The 26,134-nt window shown below is 38.3% G+C and overlaps 2 protein-coding genes and 2 pseudogenes across 6 annotated transcripts in view; 2 read left to right on the top strand and 2 right to left on the bottom strand.

The window, feature by feature from the left end:
• The window catches only part of LOC311614653 (putative P2Y purinoceptor 10), a 76,286-nt gene extending 50,952 nt beyond the window's left edge, over positions 1 to 25,334 (bottom strand). Inside the window, exon 1 of the mRNA XM_084869743.1 lies at positions 25,252 to 25,334. The gene's annotated coding sequence lies outside the window, so the exon portion shown is untranslated. The remainder of the gene's footprint in view (positions 1 to 25,251) is intronic.
• Positions 646 to 25,375, bottom strand: P2RY10 (P2Y receptor family member 10). Of its 3 annotated transcripts, XM_084869732.1 has the most exons (3): positions 25,252 to 25,375; positions 24,953 to 25,118; positions 647 to 1,739 (listed from the first exon to the last, which is right to left on the bottom strand). In XM_084869732.1, exon 3 carries the CDS (start codon positions 1,688 to 1,690, stop codon positions 710 to 712), a length of 981 nt encoding a protein of 326 aa, XP_084725858.1. In that variant the 5' UTR covers positions 1,691 to 1,739; positions 24,953 to 25,118; positions 25,252 to 25,375; the 3' UTR covers positions 647 to 709. The 3 variants fall into 3 exon arrangements, with proteins under 3 accessions (XP_084725859.1, XP_084725858.1, XP_084725857.1); XM_084869733.1 differs by lacking the exons at positions 24,953 to 25,118; positions 25,252 to 25,375 and adding an exon at positions 11,144 to 11,291 and having other exon boundaries at positions 646 to 1,739; XM_084869731.1 differs by lacking the exon at positions 24,953 to 25,118 and having other exon boundaries at positions 648 to 1,739; positions 25,252 to 25,362.
• Positions 10,584 to 11,204, top strand: LOC311614860 (SPARC-like protein 1; annotated as a pseudogene). Its single transcript has one exon. The product of its transcript is annotated as an SPARC-like protein 1 (transcript).
• On the top strand, positions 11,409 to 12,069 carry LOC311614857 (SPARC-like protein 1; annotated as a pseudogene). Its single transcript has one exon. The product of its transcript is annotated as an SPARC-like protein 1 (transcript).
• Positions 25,376 to 26,134: the final 759 nt, after the last annotated feature.

Raw genomic sequence — 26,134 nt, 5'->3', positions numbered from 1 at the left:
ATGCACAATGAAAGGAAATTAATTAGAAGAAATATTTTTAAATAGCCAGTGCGTGTCGGACATACAGCTGGTCACTTAGTTATATATATATATATATATATATATATATATATATATATATATATATATATATATGGTAGATAGATAGATAGATAGATAGACAGATAGATAGATAGATAGATAGATGATAGATAGATGATAGATGATAAATGATAGATAGATAGATGATAGGTAGGTAGATGGATAGATAGATGACAGGTAGATAGATAGATAGATAGATGATAGATAGATAGATGATAGATAGATAGATAGATAGATAGATAGATAGATAGATAGATGATAGATAGATGATAGATAGATAGATAGATAGATAGATAGATAGATAGATAGATAGATAGGGGTCCCAGAGTACGAGAGTGCACTTTGCAAAGTTGCTGTCATACATGAACACAAACACAAGTGTGCAGTAAACCAAATTCGGGGCCAACAGTGCCCCAGCAGCAACTAACCCATGGCCCAAGGTGGAATCGCACAGCCCAGCAAGGAATTGGGCTCTGTCCTCTCTGGTTCTGGGGTGTGTCACCAGAGAAACTGCCACTTCCAAGTCACTTAGCAGCTCCTACATTGAGCGTCTGCCCCCTGGTGGTCATTTCACATAATAAAACAGAAAACATAGTTAAACAAAGTCATAATTGAAGTTATTTTATTTTTAGCCAATCATTGATGAACCGCTCTCCCTGCTCATGAGGCGGGAACGGGTCACAGAACTGCTATGGCGGGAGAGTTGGTCACGAAACTCTGAGGCCATGAAATAATAGAGAATTGGATCCAAAAGGCAGCAAATACTTGCAAGGCATAGACAAAACGGGTGAAAATACAGCGTGCTTTTGACAATGGAACAACTGCTAATAATATTTTCTTTTGCCATGGCGTAAAAAATAAAGTTAATATGATAGGGAGTGAAGCATATGAAGAAGACTGCAGCACACATGAAAACCATACGCAATGCTTTCTGCCTCTCACTGATTCCCTGGAAAGCCATTGGCTGTCTCAAGGATATGGTGGTTTTCCAGGTACACCATGTGATGATGATGACTGGAATCACAAATCCTGCCAGCTCAGCAACTGTGATCATCCCAACAAAAGACACTATATTCATTTTATTGTATCCAAGATCAGCAAAGCAGGATTCAGTATTGTTGGCTAAGTTTGCGCTTCTGTAGATGGGAAATGGCAAACAGGCAGTGCCCACAATGACCCAGATGACAGCACTGATGCCCACATCATACCTACGCTTCCAGACTCTGGCCCTGAATGGCTTGAGGAGAAAGAAGCACCTCTGAAGGCTGATGCAGGTCAGGAAGCAAATGCTGGCGTACATGTTGAGATATTTCAGGTAGAAGCACAGCAGGCAAAGGGTCCTCTGGAAAGGCCACTGGTGGCTGATGTAGTAGTAAATCCGGAGGGGTAAGGAGAGCACATGAGCTAGGTCAGCCACAGAGAGGTTGATCATGAAAATGATGGCTTTATTTTTCTTGCTGATGAAGCGGCACAGAACCCACAAGGCCGCACTGTTAGCCAGAAGACCAGGGATGAATATGAGGATGTAGGTGGTTGCATAGAGAGTGGACTGAAATGTCACATTGGCACTGCACTTAGGCTCAGCATCGATAGCACTGTTGTTATACATCTTGAATATTTCAGTATATTCATTAAGGTAAGTCGTAGAGTTATAATCCCTGCCCAAACCAAAGGAAAAAAAAGTTTAATGGTTATCCAGTTCTTTCACTCAAGATTTATTTTCACATTTAAAAAGACATAGAATATTATAATTAGAAGAAGCTTGTTTGCAGATGAATAAACAAATACTCAAGGAAAATATACTATTGATCTAACATCACCCAATGAATCAGTGGAATTGCCCCCAGACTGCTTTCCCAAATATTGAAAGTTGTCTTTTGCAGGCAAGGATGTCCTGAAATAGTCAGTCTATTGTTCTCACCACAGCAAAACAGGTGTGACATTTGAGTTTGTTTCTTTTGTGTCCAAATTTATCTTGCAAAAGCCTTGGTTAAAGTGAATACTGCTCAGTCATTCTCATTTGTAATGATAGAAATCTAGCCTCACCTTTATGTCCCTTTGCCTCTCCTTTGTCTGCTACCTTGCCCATTGGACATTGACTTTCTATCTTGACACCATAATACTTGGAAAATGGCCCTGCTTTTCTTAGCCTGTATTTCTAGTATCCCGGCTGATTTTCAATGGTTAAGAATGTTATCTCCTCATTAGCTTATTCTATCACAATAGCTTATGGTTCTCATGCACTTTGTCTTTCTCTAGGCTTAGGTCCAATTTGAAATTTACACTTAAAATTTAGTAATAGTATATGAATTTAGGAGCTGAACTGGGATATTTCCCCTTATGTGGTCTGGAAGAGAAGAGAGTAATTCTTTGTGTAATGGAATTCTGTATTGGTGTAACATCATGAACATGACAGATTATCTAACAGTCAGAGTAAACATTGATTAAGGCACCAGCAAAACAGGCCACCAAAATCATTTCTTGGAAACAATTTAAAAGTTAATGTTGGTTTTTTTTTTTCATTGAAGTAATCATCATAAGGAGTAAAAGACCTTTGGACTTCTTTAATCTTTTTTATGATTTAGTATGGTTTCTATTCTGTATCATGTATAGGGCCTGGGAAATATAGACTATTTAGGACTTCTCAAAGTCTGGCTGTGGATTTATTGGGTTTATGCAGGCTGTCTGCAAATAAGAATGGCTAAAAAACAGCAAACTTAATATTTTACTTTACCTGTCTTATAAAATTTTAGACTGGAGAGGAACTTTGAAAATCATTTAATTCAATCTGCACATAATACCAGTAGAAGAAGCAAGGCCCAGGTCATTAAAGCCACAAAGCCAATGAACAGAGATCTGGGAATTCTAATAAGAGGAAAATATGCCCAAAGTTTATACACATTCTTTTCTTCATCATTCCTTTTTCTTTCAAAGAAAAATTTCACAAACATAGCTTCTTTCCAATTTGCAAGAATGTTTATTACAGTTAGAGCTAGAAGTGGAAGAAATAATGCAGTGAGGTTATTCTTCAGGTGAAGTAAGGTTTATTGTTGTTATTGTTTTTATGTTGTTTTGATTACTTTAAGTTTATAAAAAGGGAGTGGACAAATGTCTATTCAGGCCCTCTGCCCATTTTATTTATTTATTTATTTATTTATTTATTTATTTATTTATTTATTTAAATTCTCGCCTAAGGATATTTTTCCATTGATTTTTAGAGAGAATGGAAGAGAGAGGGAAAAACAGAGAAAAACATCAATGTGAGAGAAAGATATCAATTGGCTGCTTCCTGCATGAGCCTTGAGCAAGGCCCGAGCCAGGAAGGATCCTGCAATCAACGTACTTGCCTTTGACTGGAATGGAACCATGGACCCTTCAGTCTGTAGGCCAACACTATATCCCCCAAACCAGCCAGGACCTTTTTAAATGGATTGTTTGTTTGTTTTGGTTTTGAGTTGTATGAGTTTTTATAAATTTTAGATATTAACCCCTTATCAGATTTATCATTGGCAAATATCTTCTCCCAGTTGGTAGGTTGTCTTTTCATTTTATTGATGGTTTCTTTGCTGTACAAAACCTTTCTGGTTTGACCCTGCTAATTCTGCCACCAACATAGTTACTGCGATATTATTGACATATTCTCTATACTGTACTTTATAACCCCATGACTATTTTGTTTTTTGCTTGCTTTTTTTTTCCTATGACTATTTGTGACTAACAATTGTACTTCTTAATCCCTTCACCTATTTGACCCAGTCCCCTAAACCTCTTCCCCTCTAACAACTGTCAGTCTGTTATTTTGAATTAGTATTTTGGGTTTCTTTGGATATACACTGAGTGCCCAGATTATTATGATCTCTGAAGGCATAATAATCTGGCCACTCAGTGTATATCCTATATAACAAAAGACTAATATGCAAATTGTCCCATCCACCAGGAGTTTGACCAGCAGGCAGGCCGGCCAACTGCCCATGTCCCCCAACCCTGGCCAGGCTGGCTGGACCCCACCCATGTATGAATTCATGCACCGGGCCTCTAATATATATACACACACTGAGTGGCCAGACTATTATGTGTTCAGAGATCATAATAATCTGGCCACTCAGTGTATACCCAGAAGTGAAATTGCTGGGTCATAAGACAGTTCCATTTTTATTTTTTTGAGGATTCTCCATACTATTTTCCATAATGACTGCACCCATCTACATACCCACCAACAGTCCATGAGGATTCCCTTTCTCCACTCTTTCACAACACTTGTTTGTTGATTTATTGATTACAGACATTTGTATAGGTGTGAGGTGATGTCTCATTGTGGCTTTAATTTGCTTTTCTTTGCTAATTAGTTATATTGAGCAACTTTTCATATGTCTATTGGTCATCTCTATGTCCTCTTTGGAAAGATGTCTAATAAAGTCCTCTGGACATTTTCTAATTGGATTGTTTGATTTTTAGGTGTTGAGTTGCATGAGTCTTTTTATCAACTTTTTATATTAACCCATTATTGGAAGTATAATTGGTTAATATATTCCCACATTCAATAGGTTGAAATTTAGTTTTTGTTAATGGTATCTTTTACTGTGCAAAATTTTTTAGTTTGCTGTAGTCACAATTGTTTATTTTTTTCTCTTTTGTTTCTCTTGCCAAAAGGTTATATATCAGAAAGAATATTACTAAGAGCAATGTCAGAAAGTTTACTGCCTATGTTTTTTATCTAGGAGTATATTGTTTGGGGTCTAACATGTAAGGTTTTATTTCATTTGAATTTATTCTTGTATATGGTATAAGCAGGTGGTTTAGTTTTATTTTATTTTTTTTTTTTACCTATCTGTTCAGTTTTCCTAACACCATTTTTCTTTTCCTTTTTTTGTTTATTTAAATCATTTTTATTTTTCAATTATAGTTGATATACAATATCATATTAATTTCAGATATAATCTCCAGAGATTAGACATTATATAACTCACTAAGTGATCATCACAATAAATCAGATACAATACATAGTTATTCCTGTCTTAATCCCATTGTATATTCTTGCCTCCTTTTTCATATATTAATTGACCATATATATGTAAGTTTACTTCTAGGCTGTCTATTCTATTTCATTGTTCTATATTCTTGTTTTGATCCCAGTACCATGCCGTTTGTATTACTATAGCCTTGTAACATAGGTTTATATCAGGTAGCATGATAACTCCAACTTTGTTCTTCTTTCTCAAGATTGTTGTGGCTATTCAGCATCTTTTGTGGTTGCATATACATTTATAATTAATGGTTGTATTTCTGTGAAAAATTCCATTTTTATTTTTATAGAGATTGCTTTAAATCTATAGATTGCTCTGGGAAGTATGACCATTTTAACTGTTAATTTTTTCTATCCATCAGCACATTATAAGCTTCCATTTATTTGTATGTTTTTATTTATTGTCTTATAATTTTCTGAGTATATGACTTTTACTTCCTTGGTTAAATTTATTAAGTATTTTATTTTTTAATCTGCTTTTATTGATTTCAGGGAGAGAGATATGTAAATATCAATGATGAGAGAGGATCATTGAGTGACTGCCTCCTGCATGTCCCCCTACTGAGGACTAAGCCCAAAACCCAGGCATGTGCCTTGACTTGGAATTAAAAACCGTGACTTCCTGGTTCATGGGTCGATGCTCAACCACTGGATCACACTGGCTGGGCAGATATTTATTTTAATTTTTACACAATTTTAAGTGAGATTGTAAGTGAGATTGCTGTCCTAATCTCTCTTTTTAATGGTTTATTATTAGAGTATAAAATGCAACTATCCTGCTACTTTACTGAGTTCATTTATCAGTTCTATAGTGTTTTGATGAAATCTTTAGGGTAAGTTATAAATAATCATGGGGTGTAAAATACAGCATATGGACTATAATCAATAGTCTCTCTATATAAAACGCTATACAACCAACCCAATGGCCAACTAGCCGGTAGACACAATGCGCACTGACCACCAAGGGACAGATGCTCAATGCAGGAGCTGCCGAATGACAGCAACTTTGCAGAGTGCCCTCTCGTACTCTAGGAACCCTCAGAGGATGTTGGATTGCTGGTTTCTGCCTGATCTCCACAGGCCAGGCTGAAGGACCCCATCTACGGAGGGACCTTGATGGCCACCTTCTAATTAATTTTTTTTCAATGTGCACGAATCTGTGCACCAGGCCTCTAGTATTGTTATAACTATGTATGATGTTAAGAGTGTACTAGACTTATTGGGATCCCTTTATAAATTTTTAAATGTCTAACCACTATGCTATAAAACTAAAAATTATATAAAACAATATTAATATTAATTATAATTAAAAAATAAAATTAAAATGTCATTAACAAGACAGGACAGGCCTGCTTTTAGATTCTCCTTGTAAGTAGCAGATTGCCTTTTATATTTTTTAAGTCCTGCTCCAGGAAATTGGCTAAAAGAACAGGATCCCAAGTGATTAATTAACAGATAAAAGAGGGCCCACATTATTAGCTACCATTACTCTAAATAGTGCTTTTCATTTTTCTGTCCCTTGTACTAGTATTCCATTCTTTCTATTTGGACTATCTTTGCTATGTTCTACAAAATCATGCAGTCTTCTTGCTTATGAATGCATGACTTAGAAAAGAGGGTTAAGGAATAATCACAGGTAAAAGACAGAAAATACCAGTAATTACCATAGTTTGACTATTGGTGATATACCACAGAATCTGCAATAACATTTTGTATATGTATTATCTAATTAAATTCTCACAGCTCTCCTCAGAGGTGGGTACTATTACTATTGTCATCATGTAGATGAGGAAATTAAAGTTCAGAGAGGTTCAGTAAATTTCCTGAGGTAACAAAATGATAAAAATGAAATTTACTATCACACCTGACTTGATCTAAAGTCTACAGTATGCTATTTCCACTACACCACTTGCCTCTTTTTCCTCAGGTAATAGATATGGGGTTCATCATAACACTTGAAGGGTACATTATGTCAGAACTCTTTTATTTTTTTTGTATACTGGCTAAGATTTTTTTTTTATTATTGATTATGGTCCCACATAATTGTCTTTATTCCCCCATTCCCATCCCAAATCCCTCCCTAGATATGCCCCCCATCCCCCTCCCCACTCACTACAGACTGATTCAGAACTCTTTTAATAACAGAGAACCTTATTATCTTACTAGAGGCCCAGTGCACAAAATTTGTGCATGGGGGGTGAGAGTGGGCTTCCCCTCAGCCCAGCCTGCACACTCTCCAATTTGGGACTCCTCAGGGGATGTCTGACTGCTGGTTTAGGCCCAATCTTCAGGATCGAGCCTAAACTGGCAGTGAGACATCCCTCTCACAATCCAGGACCACTGGCTCCTAACTACTCACCTGGCTGCCTGCCTGATTGCCCCTAACTGCCCCTCTGCCAGCCTAGTCTCCCCCAACTGCCCCCGCCAGCCTGGTCACCCCTTACTGTCCTTCCTGTCAGCCTGGTCGCCCCCAACTGCCCCCCCCATGGGCCTGGTCGCCCCACGCAGACTGTTGTTCGATCATTTAGTCGCTCTTCACTGACCCCCCCTGACTGCCTGCTCATCCCATGCAGCTTGTTGCTCCATCGTTTGATTGTCCCTCACTGACCCCCCTGCTGGCCTGGTCACCCCACCCAGCCTGCTGTTCAGTCATTTGGTCACCCCTCACTAACCCCCTTGCTGGCCTGGTCGCCCCATGTAACCTGTTCATTCATCCATTTGGCTGCCATTACTCTAGTTATGCTATCAAGAAATAACTAAACCCTGTCCCCACCCATTAAGCCAATCCCTCCTCACGACCCACTTTGACTTAAGTATTTGCACTGTTTCTTCTCTCATCTATCATCTATGCAGAGGCTGTGAGAGAGCAACAGAAGATGCATCAAATGCATTTCAATTAAAAAGAAAATAAGAACAGCTTGCACACACCCAAATCACACCTCTACTTCTGCTTTTACAGATATGGGTATTTGTTTCTGCTTCACTGGTATACTAGTTTCACTTACTAAAGAGACATATTCTATGATACTTTTGTATTAAATAATGGAGCTCTATCAGGCCAAAACAGCAAGCTAGAGGTCAAGTTTACACATTACTTTTTTTGTAGGTTCTTATACCTCTGCAGTTAATATTTTATTGTGAGTTTAGAGATTTGCATGGCCTGCTTTGTAAAATCTCTTCTCTTCTTCAGACTGAAAGGGAAGTAGGAAGGTTTCCCCCCCCAAACATTTTTGGTGACAATTATATGTAAAATCCCCATAGTATGGATATGCTGGTGAAATTTGTTTGTGGTAAGGCAGACACATAAACTCTTAGAGAAGAAAGATTTAGCTTGCTGTGGACAATCTGTGAAATTTCTAAAATTTAAGAGAGAAGAATAAACTAAGCCTTTAACAGGAAAATGCTGAATGGCTAAAGTTGGAGTATGTGCCTTCTCTATGTCTCTGCCTCTGCCTTTTTCTATCTTTGGTGCTGGTTCTATTGTTGACTATTTCTGGTTTGACTTTGCCCATTGTGTTGCCAGTCTATCTCCTCTTCAATCTAGATATATTTTTTTTGTTTCCTGTTTTAGAATGAAGTGTGATATTGGTGACTCACTCTTAAGTCTGAGTTCCCTTTTTCCATATGTGCATTACTCTCCTCTCAGACAATCAAGCTGGAAACTGAGAATTTAAACAATCCCTATCACTACATTTTACCCACACCCAATCAGAAACCAAGTGATTCTCTCTCCTTAAAAACCCTTAAATTCATATCAATTCCATGTGTACTTTATAGCCATCCTAATCCAGGCCACAGTCATCATTCCTCTTGTCTATTGTGACAGATGCCTTAGTAAACCCCATGTATCCCAATTTTGACCTGTGTAATTCATTCCCCATACGATATCTAACACTAACATTAATTATGACTACTATTTATTGAGGACTGCCATTTATTTATAGCCTAAGCACTTTTCACATATCATATAATCAATCTTCATAGAAGCCTTATTTTTATTTCCATATTACAAATGAGAAAACTGAGACTAAGGGAGGTTAAATAAGTTGCACTAAAGTAAAAAGAGAGAGAGAGAGAGAGAGAGAGAGAGAGAGAGAGAGAGAGAGAGAGAGAGAGAATATTATAGTGATGGTGTATTGAAATTGGAACCCTTTTCATACTCTCTTACCTTTATCATGGTAATTACCACACTAATTGAGGTTCTGTTAAGAGGTGTTTAATTAAATTTTGCACTTCTTGATGATAGGACTATGTCATTGCTTGGCCTATTCTTATCCTTTCCACATTGTGCCCCAGGTGATTTTTCTTTGAAATGTTTTATCATTCTCCTGCCTAAATCCTTCACTGATTCTCTGTTTCATTAAAGGCAAACTTCTCACTTTGGCCTTAATGCCATACCAATATGGCTCTTTTTCCCTTTGACATCACCTCATGCCATTCTCTTTCTCATCCTCTATGTTTTAACTTTAACTTTTTAGAACAATTCAAGTTTTTGTTCCTGACTAAGTCCTCTGCACATGATACTCCTTCTATCAGGAATTATCTTCCTGTAGATCTTCAGATGTTTGACTCCTTTTAATCTCAGTTTTCCAGTCAGAGAGACTTTCACTGTCAGTTCTATCTAGGTAGTTCTACACATAATTATATATATTCTTACTCTTCATAGCACCAATTATAATTTAGATTTTTTACATGGTTATTAGCTATTTCTCCAACTGTGCTCTTAGTTCCATTAGTGCCATAACAAGATCTGTTCAGTTCATCATCATATAGGCAAGACATAGCCTGCTACTTAGTAAGCACTCAAAGAAAATTAGTATAATTGAATTGAATTACATACAGGATAGCTTAAAGTCCCTATTTGGAAGCATTAGGCAATATATATATACACATACACATACATACATACACACATACCCTAATATGTCAACAAATACATTTTTTCTGCCTTTTTCTTTTCAAAAAATTTATTTTCTAATGGGTTATTATCATTACACATACTTTACAACTTGTAAAAGTCATGCCTGAGTGTTCTACCCAAGAAAAACAGAGTCTGCAGTGTGGGAGAGAGACTAAGCATATAGGGACCATGGTGGCTGTCATTTCAGCTCTCTCTCCTGAGCCACAAACCCCAGTCTCTCTTCACAGGACACTGTTCCACTCCACCCTCTCTCCAGTGGAGCACAGGAAAAATGCAAGTTTCCTATCTGATCATTCCCAGCCAAATGCTGACTACTTAAGTTCTACCCAAGAGGCTGAAGTGTTAGTAATGCCTGACAACATTATGGTGCCCATTTTAAAGTTTTAAGATGCAGAAAATTAAAAGTAAATTATAGTATCTATATGAGACCATTTTAAAATAAGAATGAAAAACTTTGGTATGACAGTCAAAAGAGAAAACCATGACCAGGACCAGAGTTACAACCAATAACTGGGATTACAGGATCAAGAGGAAAGTAAAAGGGGCTTAAGTGAGAATATGGATTATAGACCAATTGTGGGTACATTAGACCAAGATATGAGTGAGCCTCAAAAGAAAAAAGAAAAAAACTCCTAAAGAACATTGATTCTCTTGTTCCTGATTTTAGTTCCATTGTAGATTCTGATCAACAAGAAAGTATCATAAAGACAGAGGGAAACCAAAAACAGCCCGTAAATGATACACATCTTCAGTTTAACAGGAGCAGAAAATTTGGCAAAGACCTGAGTGATCAAGAAAACCAAAAGCATGATCCAAACATTTCCAATGGAGAAGAGGATGGGAGGAAAGATTAAGGTGAAGTTGGTACCCACATTAATCATCAAGAAAATGAGAGAGAATTTCACAAGGAGCATTCTAACAGGGAGAAGACTGTATTAAATATGATGATATTTTGGAATAGTGCAACCAATCAACTCAAGTAAGAAAAAATTTTTAAAAAGATGGATTTGGGAACAAGAAGGTGATAACTCCAATGAAGAAATAGAAGAAGAAACTGCATCAAAAATCAATAAGCACAATCAAGATACTGAATGGCAGAGCAGAGAGGGAGAACCTACCCTTGAGATCATCAGCAACCTTGAGGAGACGGAGAGAAAATTTCTGAGGCTTTCCTTGTAGATGGTGATGATGGCCCCAAACATAGTGCAAGTGACAACTACTTCATGCCAAGGGAGGTCTTCCAAGAGGTTAAAAGAGTTCATTCCAATTACTATCACATAAAATATGACAAGCAAATAAAAATAGAACATTAGCAGAGAGCTTACTGAATGAAGATGAAAGTTTAAGTAAAGGCTCTATGAGGTGTACAATGTATAATATTGTGTGAACTTCCAGTGTTAAAGAGGACACATATGTAATGCTGACCAACAGGGAAATTCCACTGTGTTTGCTAAGATGCAATGATTTGATTGCCTACAAAACTCCTTAACCAAGTTTGTGACACTGACCTATGCTAGCTCCTGTCATCTGTTTGTTAATAGGTACAGACTGGAGGAGATAAAAAAAAAGGGGGGGGCGGGGGCACCAACTACAGCTGGATTATTTTGGAGCCTAAAAATCTATTTCTGCTTGTACGGATTTTGCAGTGACTCAGTTTCCTCTAAGAATATCCTCATGCAACTGTATGAGCCTAATCCTAAATATGCTGGATATTTAAATAAGAAGCAGAGAAATAAACTCAAGAAAATATACCTTGATGAAAAGAGATTCTTAGCTGTGGATCATTTCATCTACCTTCTCTTAAGGGACTAGAAAAAAAAAACTACAACATGTATATGTATCCTGTTCACTGGCAATTTATTAAACTTGACCAACATCCTATGGGCAGAGTCTTGACACATTTCAAGTAGTTCCTTTGTGAGCATCTCTGGTGTCCATGGAACACTGAATAACTTACTTATTTGATAAGTGTGATCACAGCAAGGATAAGCACATCACCCTGAAGGAATGGGGCCACTGCTTTGAAATTAGAGAAAAAAGATAAAAATCATTTGTTTTTTATTTTTTTAATTTGTCTTTGTTGTTGAAAATATTACAGATGTTCCATTTCTTTCCCCATTGACCCCCTTACACCCTGCCCCCACCATTCCTCCCAGGCTATTGTCTATGTCCAAGGGTTATGCATATCTATACACATAAAACCCTAATATGCAACTAGATTGAATGGCAGAACACTGGAACAACCGGTTGCTATCATGTGCACTGACCACCAAGGGAACATGGTGGGTGTCGGCAGCAGGTGGCAGAGTGTGGAATATGGCAGGCATCAGCAGTGGTGGGATGGTGGAGCAGATGAGTGGGGGTGCCAGACAAAGGTGGGATGCTGGTCGCTGTCATTGGGGCAAGCCTCTGGTGGATACTGAAAATTCTTTGCATCTGCACGACTTGGTTGCACTGGGTGCTCTTACCCACTGCCGGTGCCCAGAGCTGGCCCCCCAATCACTCAGCAACGTCAGCAGGTGTGAGTGGCAGCTGCCAACCCCAATTGCCCTTCAGGGTCGTCCACCTCCCCCTGCTTCTGAGAGGTGATGGGGCCAGCAGTTGTCGCTCGCACCCATTGCGGGTGACAACCCTGCTCGCACCCACAGCCAGCACCAGAGCTGCCATTCACACCTGCCGCTGGTGCCTGGCGCTAGTTCCAATGCCCCTAAAGGCTTCTCCACCTCCCTGTGCTCCTGAGGGGTGATCAGGGCAGCAGCTGCTGCTCATACCCAGTTGACGACGCTGGCCTGCTCACACTGCTGCTGGCACCAGCCCTAATCACTCAGCACGGCACCATCAGCAGTTGAGCAGGGCTAGCACTGTCCGTGTGTGGGAGCAACAGCAGGAATGGGGCTGCAGGCAGAGAGGGGACTGGGGGCTGCAGCAAGAGGAGCTGTCTGGGAGTGCAGAGGATGGGTCCAGACCTGCCCTTGTGCCCACCGCAGCCTCACAGCTCAGGGTTCCTTTCAAAGTGCACAAGTTTGTGCACTGGGCCCTAGTATGCATATGAGATCAAAAATTAAATAAACTTTCCAATATCCTCCTCTGTTCTGACCACTTCTTTTTTTTTCTATTTAGCTTTTTATTTATTTTCTTTTTTATTTTTATTAATTTCTTTATTGATTAAGGTATCACATATTTGTCCTCAACCCTCCATTCCAATCCCCCACCCCCACCTCTCATGTCCCCACCCCACTATTGACCTTGACCACTGGTTAGGCTCATATGTGTGCACATGAGTTCTTTGGTTGATCTCTCCCTTTATCCCCACCCTCCCTTTGAGGTCCAGCAGTCTGACCCATGGCTCCTTATCTCTGGGTCTGTTCTTGTTCATCATTCTATGTTGTTCACCATTTCCCCTAGATGAGTGAGATCATGTCCTACTGGAAATATACTTAAAAGAATCAAAAATGAGATAAACAATAATCGTTATGCTGAAAGGTATATGAATCAGTCTGTAGTGAGTTTCTTTCTTTTTTTCTTTTTTTTTTTTAAATATATTTTATTGATTTTGTACAGAGAGGAAGGGAGAGAGATAGAGAGTTAGAAACATCGATGAGAGAGAGTCATCGATCAGCTGCCTCTTGCACACCCCCAACTGGGGATATGCCAGCAACCAAGGTACATGCCCTTGACCGGAATCGAACCCGGGACCCTTCAGTCCCCAAGCCGACGCTCTATCCATTGAGCCAAACCGGTCTCGGCAGTAGTGAGTTTCTTTCTGACCACTTCTGAAATACATGCAGCCACAATACTTGTAGATCTATATTTAGAAAAAGGTTTGCATATCTGAGAAGGAAATGAGAGTAACTGCTTGATAACAGTATATGCACCAGGCATTTAACATTAACTTTGGAAATGTTAAAATAAAATTTTAAAATCCGCTTGGCTGGTGTTGCTCAGTGGTTGAGCTTTGACTCAGGAACCAAGAGATCGCAGTTCAATTCCAGGTCAGGGCATATGCCTGGGTATCGATCCCAAGAGGGAGGTGTACAAAAGGCAGCCAATCAATGATATTTCTCACACTGATGTTTCTATCTCTCTATCCTTCTCCCCTCCTCTCTCTCTAAAAATCAATTAAAGCATTTAAAACTAAATTAAATTAAGTAAATACATGCAAAATACAGTATGGTATTCATAAACAGAGTTTGACATATTGCTCTGAATCCATTTATGAGATATGCCCATTTTATCCACAATATCATGTACACATCAAGAAAATGGAATAATGGTTGAAACCGGTTTGGCTAAGTGGATAGAGCGTCAGCCTGCGGACTGAAAGGTCCCAGGTTCGATTCTGGTCAAGAGCAGGTACCTTGGTTGTGGGCATATCCCCAGTAGGGGGTGTGCAAGAGGCAGCTGATCAATGATTCTATCTCATCAATGTTTCTAACTCTCTATCCCTCTCTCTTCCTCTCTGTGAAAAATCAATAAAATATATTTTTTAAAAGAAAAGGAAATAATGTTGTTTTTTTTGTGAATGTGTATTACTTTCAATGTCTTTTTATCTTTATTGTTGAAAGTATTACATTATGCCCTCCTTCCCCCCTCCCCCCCCATTGACTCCTTCTTGTCCACCCCCCTTACCCCCACCCCAGGCCTTCACCACCCTATTGTCTGTATCCATGGGTTATGCATATATGCATACAAATTCTTTGATTGATCTTTTCCCACCCACCCACCTCCGCCTTCCCTCTGAAATTTGACAATCTGTTCCACGCTTCTATGTCTCTGGATCTACTTTGTTCAATGTCTTAATACTCTAATAAAAATTCATAAAAATAAAAAGCCATGCCTGTAGAACCCCGAGAGAAATAAAAAAAAATACTCAATTTAAGAATCACAAGTGTCAGACATATCTTATGATTAGAAATTAGCACAACCCAATGTCTCACAGAACCATTAACACTTTTATATGAAACTCGAGGAGAGGGTAGTACTTCTAATCTCCTTCCAAAACCATTTCAACCCCTTATTTGTTTATTTATTTATTTAGTTGTTATTCTATAAAGAGAATACCTTTCTCATCTCATCAGCAAATGACTTCCTACTTACCTATGATGGGACCTGGAATGAGAGTGAGATGGCTGCATCTGTAGTCCCTAAAGCTCTCAGTGGATGAAAAGTACATACAGAGGAAAAATAAGTTTCCCTACTTACTTTCTCCCATTGCTTTTTAAGGACTCTGGCTGCCTTGGAAGCCATCTCTTAACACAAATTTAATAAGCACCACATTTTGCATTTTTCCAAATCCCTTTCAGATCTGTAGCTTATAACATTCAACCACCCTGACAATCTGATCCAATTAGCCCCTTCCTTCTTCTAAACTTTATAAATGTGTTCTCACTGCCAAACTTTATGAATTTCTTACTTTTCAAATCATTTTCTTTCTCTAACATAATCACTGAGTTGCACAGCAAATTTCAGCATACTAATTTGTACCATACACTCTCAGAGACCTTAAATTTTTAAATCTCTCCATTTTTGCAAGTCTGACCTAGCACCCTCCCATTTTTTACTTCCTGCTCTGCCCAGCCTAGATTTAGTGGTCAATTTAAATACTCTCACACAAGAACCCTTAACTTCCTTGTTCACAATTCTTCTGCTGCACCAGCTTGGCAAGGCCTTAGTCCAAGATCATGTTCATAATCCACTTTTTTACTATCTAAATTGCTAAATACCCATTAAAAATATCAGGCTCTATTTGGAATGCTCAAATTAGAAATTTATTATTTCCAGTCTAAGATTTGTGTTGGTTTTATTTTTTTTTTGTTCCAGCCTTTTTTTTTACACACTTCTGATTAGTATCTTTGCCTGTTCTCATAGCAGCCATTCAGCACCTTCACAATTTACTAAAGCTTCATCTTCTCTCCTATTTTCCCATCACCCAACTTTGCAGAGGGTACTTATTAAATCAGAGAAAATTGAGGTTGTTGAGTGAGAAACAACTCAATTTTATTTATTGTCCTCTGCCAAAACATAATCTACAGCTACATTCTTCTTACTTCCCAATACAGCTGCTTTTCCTGTTGCTAAAGATAAATTCCCATGCTTTTAATCCATTTTATTTAAAATTAATTATTTAATTTTACTCATAGATCTTCATGCTCTCCTCTACTCTCAGTCATATCTTTTCATCTGGTCTGGGCATCTTATTCCAGCTTTTTGACACTTTTTCTTCCTAAATAAACTCGAGTTATTTACACTGATTGTTTACTTTTTTATCTCATGCTTTCTTTTATATCTGTATGTCCTTTAAATGTTTGTCATCCCTAGGTTTTCATCACCTCTTTTTATTCAACACTCTTATACTGAGCAACATCATCCACTTTTATGGCTTCAATTTCAAGCCATATCTTGATGTCTCTCACGTCTCTATGCCCATTATATTAAACCTATATTCCCAAATTCCAACTGAGACTTCCTATTTGAGTATCTCCCAGGAATCTCTAAATGAATATGTCCAAAATAAAACTCATCATACTCCTTGATTTTTAATATATCCACCACCATCTATCCAGTTACAAGACCCAAAATCCTTAGAATAATTCCAGGCCTCCTCTTCTCTTTCATTCAATCAACCATGTTTTTTCTTTCTTCCTCTTCCTCTGAATTCTCCATCTCTCTGAATTATTAAAACACTTGTAAACCTGTATCTCTCCTCTCTCTCACCTTTCTCTCTCCTCTCTCTTTAGATTAAAATACTAATTAACTGATCTATCTGACTCAAGTATTTCCCTCCTAAAATCTGTCACTAGTCTGCTACCAAAATCATGTATCAAAAGTGCAAATCTGGCCTACCATGCCCACCACAGAAATTTCTTTTAACAGTATACTCACTGCATTATATTGTATTTTCCCATTTGTATCTCTGTATTTCTGACTCATCTATGATAATTTTGAAGGCAAAAACCATGTCTTACTCATTTTTAAGACTGTAGAACCTAGCAGGATGAGTGGCACATAGTCATTCAGTAGATATCCTTAACCTAATAAATAGTCTGTCTTATGATAACTCCTATATTGCTAACTATATGGATCTCTCCATAGTGGACTGTGAGCTTGTGAAGTCAGGGGCCATGCCCTAAATTTATTTATCATTCTCCTTCTCCCTAACATTAGAACAGGGTTTTAGGTGTAGATTAGAGAAGTTAGACAATCATATACATTACTAGTACAAAGTGTCCCATCAATATTTCCAGTACCCAACTGGCACCATACTTAGTTATCACAATATTGTCCACTACATTTCCTATGCTTTAATTTGCAAATCCCTGACAATTTTATAACTACCAATTTTACTTATCAATCCCTCCATCTTTTCACCTTTTTCACCAGTCCTCCAACCCCTCTTCTCTCTGGCAACCACCAGTCTGCTGTCTGTGTCTATGAGTCTACTTTAATTTTGTTTGTTCATTTATTTTTTAACTAGATGATCTTTAAAGTCCATCTAACTCTAACTTGCCAAGACTTTGTGCACATGGCTCCTCTCAACCCCTGACATTAATACCACCAGCACATAGCCATCATTGATATAGCAAGCTGACAATTCACTCTTCACAAAGTTGTTGTTATTATTATTATTATTATTATTATTATTATTATTATTATACTAGAAACCCAGTGCATGAGATTTGTCCACTGGAGGGTGGGGGGTCCTTCAGTCCTGCCTGTACTCTGTCACCGTCCAGGATTGGGGATGTCTGCCTGCCAGTTTAGGCCTGATCCCTGGCAGTCAGACATCCTTCTCTCAGTCCAGAGCTCTTGCAATCCGGTACCCCTTGCTCCTTACCTGCCTGCCTGCAGCAGAGGCAGGAGAGGCTCCCTGCCACTGGGCTTTCCAGTACTGAGCCCGGCTTCTGGATGATTGGTGCTCCCCTTATGGGAGCTCACTGACCACCAGGGGGAAGCTCCTGTGTTGAGTGTCTGCCCCCTGGTGGTCAGTGAGCATCATAGCAACCAGTAATCCCAATGTTTGGTCAGTTTGCATATTACACTTTTATTGTATAGTAGGATCTATAACTTCTCTTAATTATTATTAAAGTATATCCTATGTAATAAAAAAGTAATGTGCAAATTAACCATCACTCCGCTATGCACACAAGCCACACCTGCCAGCCAATCAGAGTGAGTATGCAAATTAACCTCAACCAAGATGGCTATGGGCACAGAGAGCAGGAGGGAGGCTTGGGTTTCCCTGGCAATAGAAGAAGCCAAGCTTTCCACACACCCTGGTGGGCCCAGTCCTCCACTCAAGGGTACAAAGTTTCAATTACAGAAGGTAAATAAATTCCAACAGAAATGGAGGCAGCCACGGACCTGGAAGAGCAGGAGGCTAGGGTTGCCCCCAGTGACCGAGAAAGCCAAGCTTCTGCAGCCCTGGCAGGCTCAGGCCTTCACTTCAGGCTACAAAGTTTCAATTATAGAAGATACATAAGTTCCAACAGAAATGGCTGCCACCAGGGAGCAAGCAGGAGGCTTGGCTCCACTTCAGGCTACAAGATTTCAATTGTAGAAGATAAATAAATTCCAGATACCAGGGCCTCCACTTGGGTCACTGGGGGGCGTGGCTGGTCTGAAAACCACTATAGGCCTCTCGCCCAGGCCACCCCACACCCCAAGGGAACCCACTCCTTGAATCAGAACACCCTTTGGAGCAAACCTGCTGGCCCCCATCCATGCACCAGGCCTCTATCCTGTCTAATAAAAGAGTAATATGCAGATTGACCATCACTCCAACACACAATATGGCTGCCCCCATATGATCAAAGATCCTGCCCCCATGTGGACACAAGATGGCCACCACAAGATGGTCAGCAAAGGAGGGCAGTTGGGAGTTACCAGGCCTGCAAGGGAGGGCAGTTGTGGGCGATCAGGCAAGCAGGGGAGGGCAGTTGAGAGGCACCAGGCCTGCAAAGGAGGGCAGTTGGGAGGGACCCAGGCCTGCAAAGGAGGGTAGTTGGAGGCAATCAAGCCTGCAGGGGAGGGCAATTAGGGGTGACCAGGCAGATAGAAAAGGGAAGTTGGGCGGAAACAGGCTGGCAGGGGAGCAGTTAGATATCAATCAGGCTGGCAGGGACGTGGTTAGGGGGTGATCAGGCTGGCAGGCAGAAGTGGTTAAGGGCAATCAGGAAGGCAGGCAGGCAAGAAGTTGGGAGCCAGCCATTCTGAATTGTGATAGGGATGTCCCAGATTGAAGAGGGTGCAGGCTGGCTGAGGGACACCTATCCCCACCATGTTCATGAATTTCATGCACCAGGCCTCTAGAATTATAAATAATATGGTCAGAAGACATCCCCATTTAAAGAGGCTCAAAAAGTGACTTAATTACCTGTAGACATAAGGTTATCAAATGACAGAATAAATAGGGTAAAACCTAGATCTCTGGCATCAGGGTGAATGGTCTTTTTCTAGTACAACTTTGCAAAGCTTTACCCAACAGTTCCCCCTCTTTTCATTCCTTATTATGTCACTAATACTACCAAATACAGATGTTTGTCAAATTTGCTTATCTTATTTTCTTTGATGATAGTACCAATATGTGGACTTATCAGTTTGGGGGGAAAAGGAAAATTAAATAGGGAAATATTGTTGATGGGGGCTCTTCTCACTCCCTAGGAGACAAATTTTTACAATTTTGTAAACTAAATTGCTTTAAAATTTTTTTCTTCTTCTTTGAACAAAACAAAAAAATCTCACATGAATTCCTCAAGGCAGTCTGACGCCCATGAACATGGTGTCCTTCATTCAATCACTCACAAATGTAAATAAAAAAGAGCAACTGAAATTTGGAAATCTACTGTTTCCTGAATTAATTAAAATCAACTCTAAATAACCTATGAACATTTGAATATATTATGTAGCCTACATACATCCTTCTATAAATTCAAAGAAATTAAAATTATTTTTATCCTTGAAATGAATTAAGATAAATTAGACTATTTAGAAACTAACACCTCGAAGTTTGAATTACACTTGCTTGCATGTAACTTTATCAGATTTATAAAAAATTTTGAAAGGCCTAATTAGGTATCATTTTGGCAGTTGGGGCAGCATTTTGAGAATAGAAAGAATTATGACATTTGGGAAAATATGGGGCCATATCTTGATGCAGTTATCAGCTCTCTAGCTTGAAACAACTCACATCATATCTCTGGGCTTCAGTTTCCTCATTTATAAAAAAAGTAACAATTTTCATGTCTGGTACACAGTAGACATTAAATAAATGTTAGTTCATTTCACCTTTACTTGTAAAAAGTAATATCCATGGGCCTTTGGTGAATTCTATACTTTTCTAGGTTTAGCAAATGCCTCAAAAAGTAGAGTTATGAGAGATGGCTAGCAGTACTAAAGCAATAATTCTTAAAGTTTAAGGGTTGAAAGCATGTGTTACTTTAAAAAAATAATATTTCTTATTATAGAAAATATATCTAGAAATCAAAATACTTTTCCTAAAATACAAACTGATTAAAATAAAGGTCTACAAAATATTTTTGGCTGCACTTGGAAGACTTCAATTTGATGGAGTAGGTTTTTCTAGAAGTTCTTGTGAAATATTTTTATGTTTTTCAAAGGAAAGTTTGGTTTTAAAAGATTAAGAAATACTGTTTGGATGACATTGTCATTGTGGAAATCAGATTTCAGAATCATTCCCCTTATTTGTTGTTTGATTTTATCATTTGAAAAAAAAAAAGAATTTACTTGCAAAACACTTGCCAATGGGCTAAAAGTTGAGGATCTCATAGTAAAATTATTCTGAAAAGAGTATAAGGGTCCTTGGCAAAAGTTAATGATACAGGCTATATTTCCAAAATATTCTCTCTAGCTAATTTCTATAATATGGTTTTGTTATTTATCACTTTATGATATATAGCTCTTCTAAGGTGCCTAAGTGTGTGGAGTCAAATCATTGTATTGCTAGGAAGGAAATTAAAGATTTTTTATTTCAAGCTTTTCATCTTATAGATTATAATATTGAAATCCAGAGAAATAAAGGAATTTGCTCAAGGCCACACAGTGAGTCAGTAGGAGGACTTGAGCTAGAATCAATACTTCTTGGCTCTCTGTATATTGACCCATCTACTTCATCACTCAGCACTGATACATGTAAACCAAACTAGATGAAATGTCTTGCAAAATCCATGATTTAGATCACATGTGTCAAACACAAGGCCCGCGGGCCAAATCCAGCCCGCCAGGCCTTGTAATGTGGCCCGCACCGCGCTGTCATCACTGCACTTCGCTGTCAGTTTATGACATTGTCAGTTTATTACTGTTCAGTAAACCATTCGGCCCGCGATTTAGGCTGGATTTTAGATTTTGGCCCCTTCTCTGATTGAGTTCGACACCCCTAATTTAGATTGTAATTAGACTTTTGACCAAATATTTTTAAAATAAAGTATAGGTTAACTTCCAGTAATTGCCCTGATTATTAGAATTCTTAGAAAGGGTGGTTTCGCAACAGGCAAATTTGTTTTCTTTGTTAGAGCTGTGACAGAAGACTAGATTTCCCTGCCTCTTAAGATACCAGCTGAATGAGTGCTGAAAGCTGATAAACCTGTCTTGTTCTTGATCTGAAAGAAATTGCTTGTGGATTTTGCCCATTGAGTATGATGTTGGCTGTGGGTATGTTATATATGGCCTTTATTACATTAAGGTATATTCTCTCTATTCCAAATTTGCTGAGAGTTTTTATCATAAATGGGTATTGGATATGGTCTTATGTTTTTACTGCCTCTGTTGGTATAATCATGTGATTTTTATCCTGCATTTTGTTTATGTGCTGCATCACATTTATTGATTTGTGAATATTGTACCACCTTCCCATACCATACACAAGAATAAATTCAAAATAGTTTAAAGACTAACCTGTTATACCCCAAACCATAAAAATCTCAGAAGAAAACATAGGCAGTAAAATTTCAAACATTTCTCATAGCAATATTTTTCTAATATTTCCTCAGACAAGGGAAAAAATAAACATATGGAGCTACATCAAACTAAAAAGTTTTTGCACAATGAAGGAAACCAGCAACAAAATGAAATGACAACCTATTGAATAGGAGAACATATTCAGCAATGATACATCATATAAGGGATTAATATTCAAAATTTACAAAGAATTTGTGAAACTAAACACCAGCCTGGCTAGTGTGGTTCAGTGGTTGAGTGTCTACCCAGGACATTGGTTCAGTCCTGGGTAGACTGGGATCAGGGCACATGCTTGGGTTGTGGGCTTGATCCCAATATGGAGTGGTCAAGAGGCAGCCGATTAATGATGTTTCTCTCTCATCGATGTTTCTGTCTCTCTGTCCCTCTCACTTCCTCTCTGAGAATCAATACAAATTTTAAAAATAAAAAATAGTTCTAGAATGGGTGACAAACTTAATATTTAAAACTATACACACATATACAATGGGGGAAAGGAGACTCATGAAATACTTTAAACAATAAAGAATTTTAATAATAAAAACAATTACACACACACACACACACACACAAAAAAAAAAAAAAAAAAAAAAAAAAAACAGGCAAAGAACCTGAATACAGTTCTTCAAAGAAGGCATATAAATGTCCAATAAACATATTAAAATATGTTCAACATCACAATTCATCAAAGAAATGCCAACTAAAACCACAATGAAATATCACCTTACACCTGTCAGAATGGCTATCATTAACAAATCAACAAACAACAAGTGCTGGCAAGGATGTGGAGAAAAGGGAACCCTCATGTACTGTTGGTGGAAATGCATATGGGTATAGCCACTGTGGAAAACACTATGGTGTTGAGTTTTTCTCAAAAAATTAAATGGAATTGCCTTATGACCCAGTGTTTCCACTTCTGGGAATTTATCCAAAGAAACCCAAAACACTAATTTAAAAAATATATGTACCCCTATGTTCATTGCAGCATTATTTACAGTAGCCAAGATTTGGAAGCAGCCCAAGTGTCCATCAATAGATGAGTGGATTAAAAAAACTGTGTTCTATTTATCCAATGAAATACTATTCAGCTCTTTAAAAAAGGACATTTTACATTTTACAATAGGATAGATGGACCTTGAGAGTATTATGCTAAGTGAAATAAGCCAGTAAGAGAAAGACAAATCTGATTTCACTCATATGTGTAATCTAATAAACAAAATGAACTAAGAAGTAAAATAAAGGCAGACTCATAGATAGAGAGCAGGCTGACAGCTATTGTGGTGGGGTAGCTTGGAGGGGGTGAGGAGATTGAGCAAAGAAGATGAAAAAGAAATGATAAAAAAACAACTCATGGACACAGACAACAGTGTGGTGATTGCTGTGGGAGGAGGATTAGGGGAACATGGAGGAGGGTATAAATGGTGATGGACAGAGACTTGGCTTGGATGGTAAACACAAAATATAGTGTACAGATGATGTGTTGCATAATGTACACCTAAAATCTGTACAATTTTGTTAACCAGTGGCACCCCAATAAATTCAGTTAAAAATAAATAAAACAAAATAAATAATAAACCAATGGACTTAACTCTGATACAGATGTATGAAGGCCCCCCTAAAACCATCTAGAAGTATGCTCACTTTTGTGACATCACATGCTCCATCACTGCCAGAATTTGAGCAGACTATATAACTTGAACTCAACAACTTGCCCAAAAGAGCCCAAAAATGGAACTACTTTTGACCAAAAAAGGACCTGTGTTCAACAGAAACCATTACAAAGACAATTACCGTGAATGCATGACCTGATTATGTATATGCTGTAGGCTATTTCCTGCCTCAGTATAGCAGGATATCACGTTTTTAGCAGTGAATAATTTTACTGTGTCACAATTGCTAAGGGATAAACTCAATTAATAGGAATGGTCATGACACCCCATCCATTTTTTTTTTTATTATTAATTTCAGAGAGGCAGGGAGAGGGAAAGAGAGAAAAAAACATCAATGATGAGAGGGAATCATTGATTGGCTGCCTCCTACATGCCCCCTACTGGGGATTGAGCTTGCAACCCAGACATGTGCCCTTGACAGGAATGGAGCACAGGACCCTCCAGTCCACAGGCTGATGCTCCATCCACTGGGCCAAACCGGCTAGGGCCACCCCATCTATTTTAACAACCAAAATAAAAATGTCCCACTTGCAGGATCATTGGTACTGAGACTACCCCCCACTCCAAATAAAGCACAACAGAACTTGTTATTCTATTCAGCATGAAATGATCCTGATACCAACTGCTGTGACACAGTCTACCTATAAGGACTCCACAACTGAAAGATATTTCTTTTTACTCAGTCATCTTGGCTCAAAACCAAAGAGGTTGCAAGCATTCAGAGTAATGAGAACAAGAATCACTGAGAGATAGGTGTCTCTACTTGGGTCTCTGTTGTCCAGTAGGGCTGAACTTGAGTCAAAAGTCACCTTTCAAAAAAAAATGATTCTGACCAGACTGAGATCATTATACCAGAGCTTATCACCTGAGATATTACCTCCTTTGCTAACATAAAATCCAACATAGTTATAAATACATCCACAGTATTCTCTTAGAGATTCAGGCTGTTCTCAGAAGACACAGGTTCTAGTTCCAGCTCTATCACTAACTAGATGAATTAGCCTGAGTGTCTTCCTAAGTGTCTTCACTGGCTCTCATTTTTCCATCTGTATTGTGAAGAATTTGGATCTCTAAGAGCTCTTTCAGCCACCGAATCTATGATCTCAAGTTCTTTTCTTCTCTTTTGCTGTACCTATGAGAGCTAAACTTACCAAAGCAATGAGATTATACATAAAAACTTCATTATGCAGCTAGGTAAATAATACAGAACAAGAATTTAAATCCTCTTTATCTGGATGAATATGTAAAGTTGTTACAACAATCTCACCGAACACATTATTTTCTTACCACTTGTGCCAACATCCTAGGTCGATGAAGAAACAGAGAGCCCTCAGGAAAGAGTGAGCTGAATCACAGGCTTCATGCTACTGTGTTATCGTCGGTACTGGTGGCATTAACTAACTCTGTACTCTAGTCTTACTCAAGAGAAAACATCACTCTTGCTGCAAAAAATCTGAAATAAATAAACCAGGGACCATTTTAAATTTAAACAATGGTCCCACATTTGCCCCTGTCCTGCATCTTCATGCCCCCACCTATCTTCCCACACAAAACCACCAATTCCCAGATACTACACTGTAACTTACCCTGGAGACTTGCAGGGTTTAGCACTCTAGTTTCTTTGCAGGAAGCTGGGGATGAAAAATATAACTGGGTAACACGGATCTTGCTGATAGCTGACAAATTTGTTGTTGAAAGAGGAAGTTGAGTGAAGTTTGCATCTCACCACAGAAACCTTATTTGCACAAACCAAAGGTAAGTCCCTTGAGCAGATGACGCTACTAAAGGTTTGTTTTATTTCTACTTCATTGGTGCAAAGAAATTCAAAGTGCTTGGAACAAAAGACTGAAAAATAAAATTTTAAAAATGATATGTGTATCAGCCTTACTCACTGTTCCTCACATTATATCTTTCTACAACAACCCATATGCCTTTTTTTTTTTTTACTAGATTCCAGTAGGCTCCATGGCAAGATGGGATTTTGAGGCAAATCTACAGGGAGTTTACCTAAGAACAAGAAAGCTGCAATTCCTTCAAGCATGAAGAAATCTCAAGAATACAAGCCAGAACTAAGAGCAGTAGGACTAGCTTTGCTTAAATTGTTCCTTTTATCTGGAGTGTGCTTCTCTCAGTTTATCTCAAGGCTTAAAATTTAATGTGTAATTTGGTTATTTTTGTACATTTTTTACTTTCTTAGTATACTGTAAACTGCTTGAGGGCAAATATCATGGCTGACTTATCTCTGTCCCAACCAGTCCAGCAAAAGGCACTTTCATGAATGTTTGTTGAATGACAAATTAAAGGGCTGAATAAAAAAAATGAATGTTCAAATAATGCATGAATTAAAAAAATGAACAATGTTGATAACAGAGTCTTTCTACAGATTACTAAGATTTTGGTTTTTATGTATAATATCTCTGGGGATTTTATAAGTATGCAAATAAAGAAAAGTCATATACTTAGGGACTG

Source organism: Pipistrellus hanaki (genome assembly GCF_964339955.1).
Source record: "Pipistrellus hanaki genome assembly, chromosome: X".
Taxonomy (NCBI): domain Eukaryota; kingdom Metazoa; phylum Chordata; class Mammalia; order Chiroptera; family Vespertilionidae; genus Pipistrellus; species Pipistrellus hanaki.
Note: the sequence above shows the minus strand (reverse complement) of the source record. Positions and strands in the feature narration are given on the sequence as shown.